The sequence below is a fragment of the Papilio xuthus genome, unplaced genomic scaffold (assembly GCF_000836235.2).
Source record: "Papilio xuthus unplaced genomic scaffold, Pxut_1.1 DF829576.1, whole genome shotgun sequence".
In the NCBI taxonomy this organism is placed as follows: Eukaryota; Metazoa; Arthropoda; class Insecta; order Lepidoptera; family Papilionidae; genus Papilio; species Papilio xuthus.
The window spans coordinates 1-999 of NW_013529073.1; the positions used below are offsets into that span (position 1 = coordinate 1).

A 999-nucleotide genomic window follows, 5' to 3' on the forward strand; every position below is an offset into this window, starting at 1 on the left:
GCGCAGGATTAAGAGATAGATAATAGCCGATTTCAGACCTACTGAATGTGCAAGTAAAATTTGCTAAAAACCATTCAAGCCGAGAGAGGAGTATGGTAACTAACATTGTGGCACAAGGATTTTATATATAAGAAATCTAATATATATGATATACGTTATATGTCTGTATGTTTGTTTCAGAATTCAATCAGACACAACTTATCACTGAACAAATGCTTCATGAAGGTGCCTCGCAGCAAGGATGATCCAGGCAAGGGCTCCTACTGGGCTATGGATACCAGCTACAAGATGGCAGAGGTCACCCCACGACGCCGCCGCAGCCTCAGGGTACGTTTCTTCATATTTACGTCTCATCTGACAAGTTACACAGAACTCTGTCTGGTCATATGAAATATGTTCATCAGATGGCGCCGTACAGTCCAGAATGCAGTTCAAACAGCAGTGGTGAGGCGGGCATGTTGCCGTGCGCTATAGACGCCGCGCCCACACCGCCTGCCACGCCCACCACGCCCACATCGCCCACTGTCACCGCAGTTACTACAGTCAAAGAGGAGCCTATGGTTAAAGAGGAGAACGGTAAGTATAGCTTGTTTAATTGCTCACTTTTAACACATACTTCTTAGACTTTAAGAAACCATTGTTGTCTTTGTTTGGAAATTATTGTATAAAGGATAAAATTGAATAACTCGCTACGCAATTCCTTAATTAAATATTCAAGAATTTATGTAAGTTGCAGTATTGCTAGTAAAAATATTTAACAATGTATATGTTAATGATTATTATTATATTAATGTTTTAGATATGAGCCACACCGACGACGCACTATCGGCTTTGATGAACGAAGAACTGATGCCAGATGTAGACATCAGTAGAGGTGAGTACAGATGGAAGAACTTCCTAACATTATACATAGTGACTAGGTATAGTAGGACTTGGTGAACAAAACTCTGGGTATATGATGAGGTTATGAGGGTGATGATTGTTGACAGAACGATGGTG

At 40.9% G+C, this 999-nt stretch overlaps 1 protein-coding gene across 1 annotated transcript; it reads left to right on the top strand.

Annotated features, from left to right (window-relative positions):
• Positions 1–31: 31 nt before the first annotated feature.
• On the top strand, positions 32–874 carry LOC106116911 (forkhead box protein J3-like; the record flags this gene model as incomplete). The annotated part of the gene is made up of 4 exons (XM_013310973.1): positions 32–95; positions 181–327; positions 405–576; positions 800–874. Coding segments are annotated over exons 1-4 (397 nt in total), but the record flags the coding sequence as incomplete, so codon positions are not given.
• Positions 875–999: the final 125 nt, after the last annotated feature.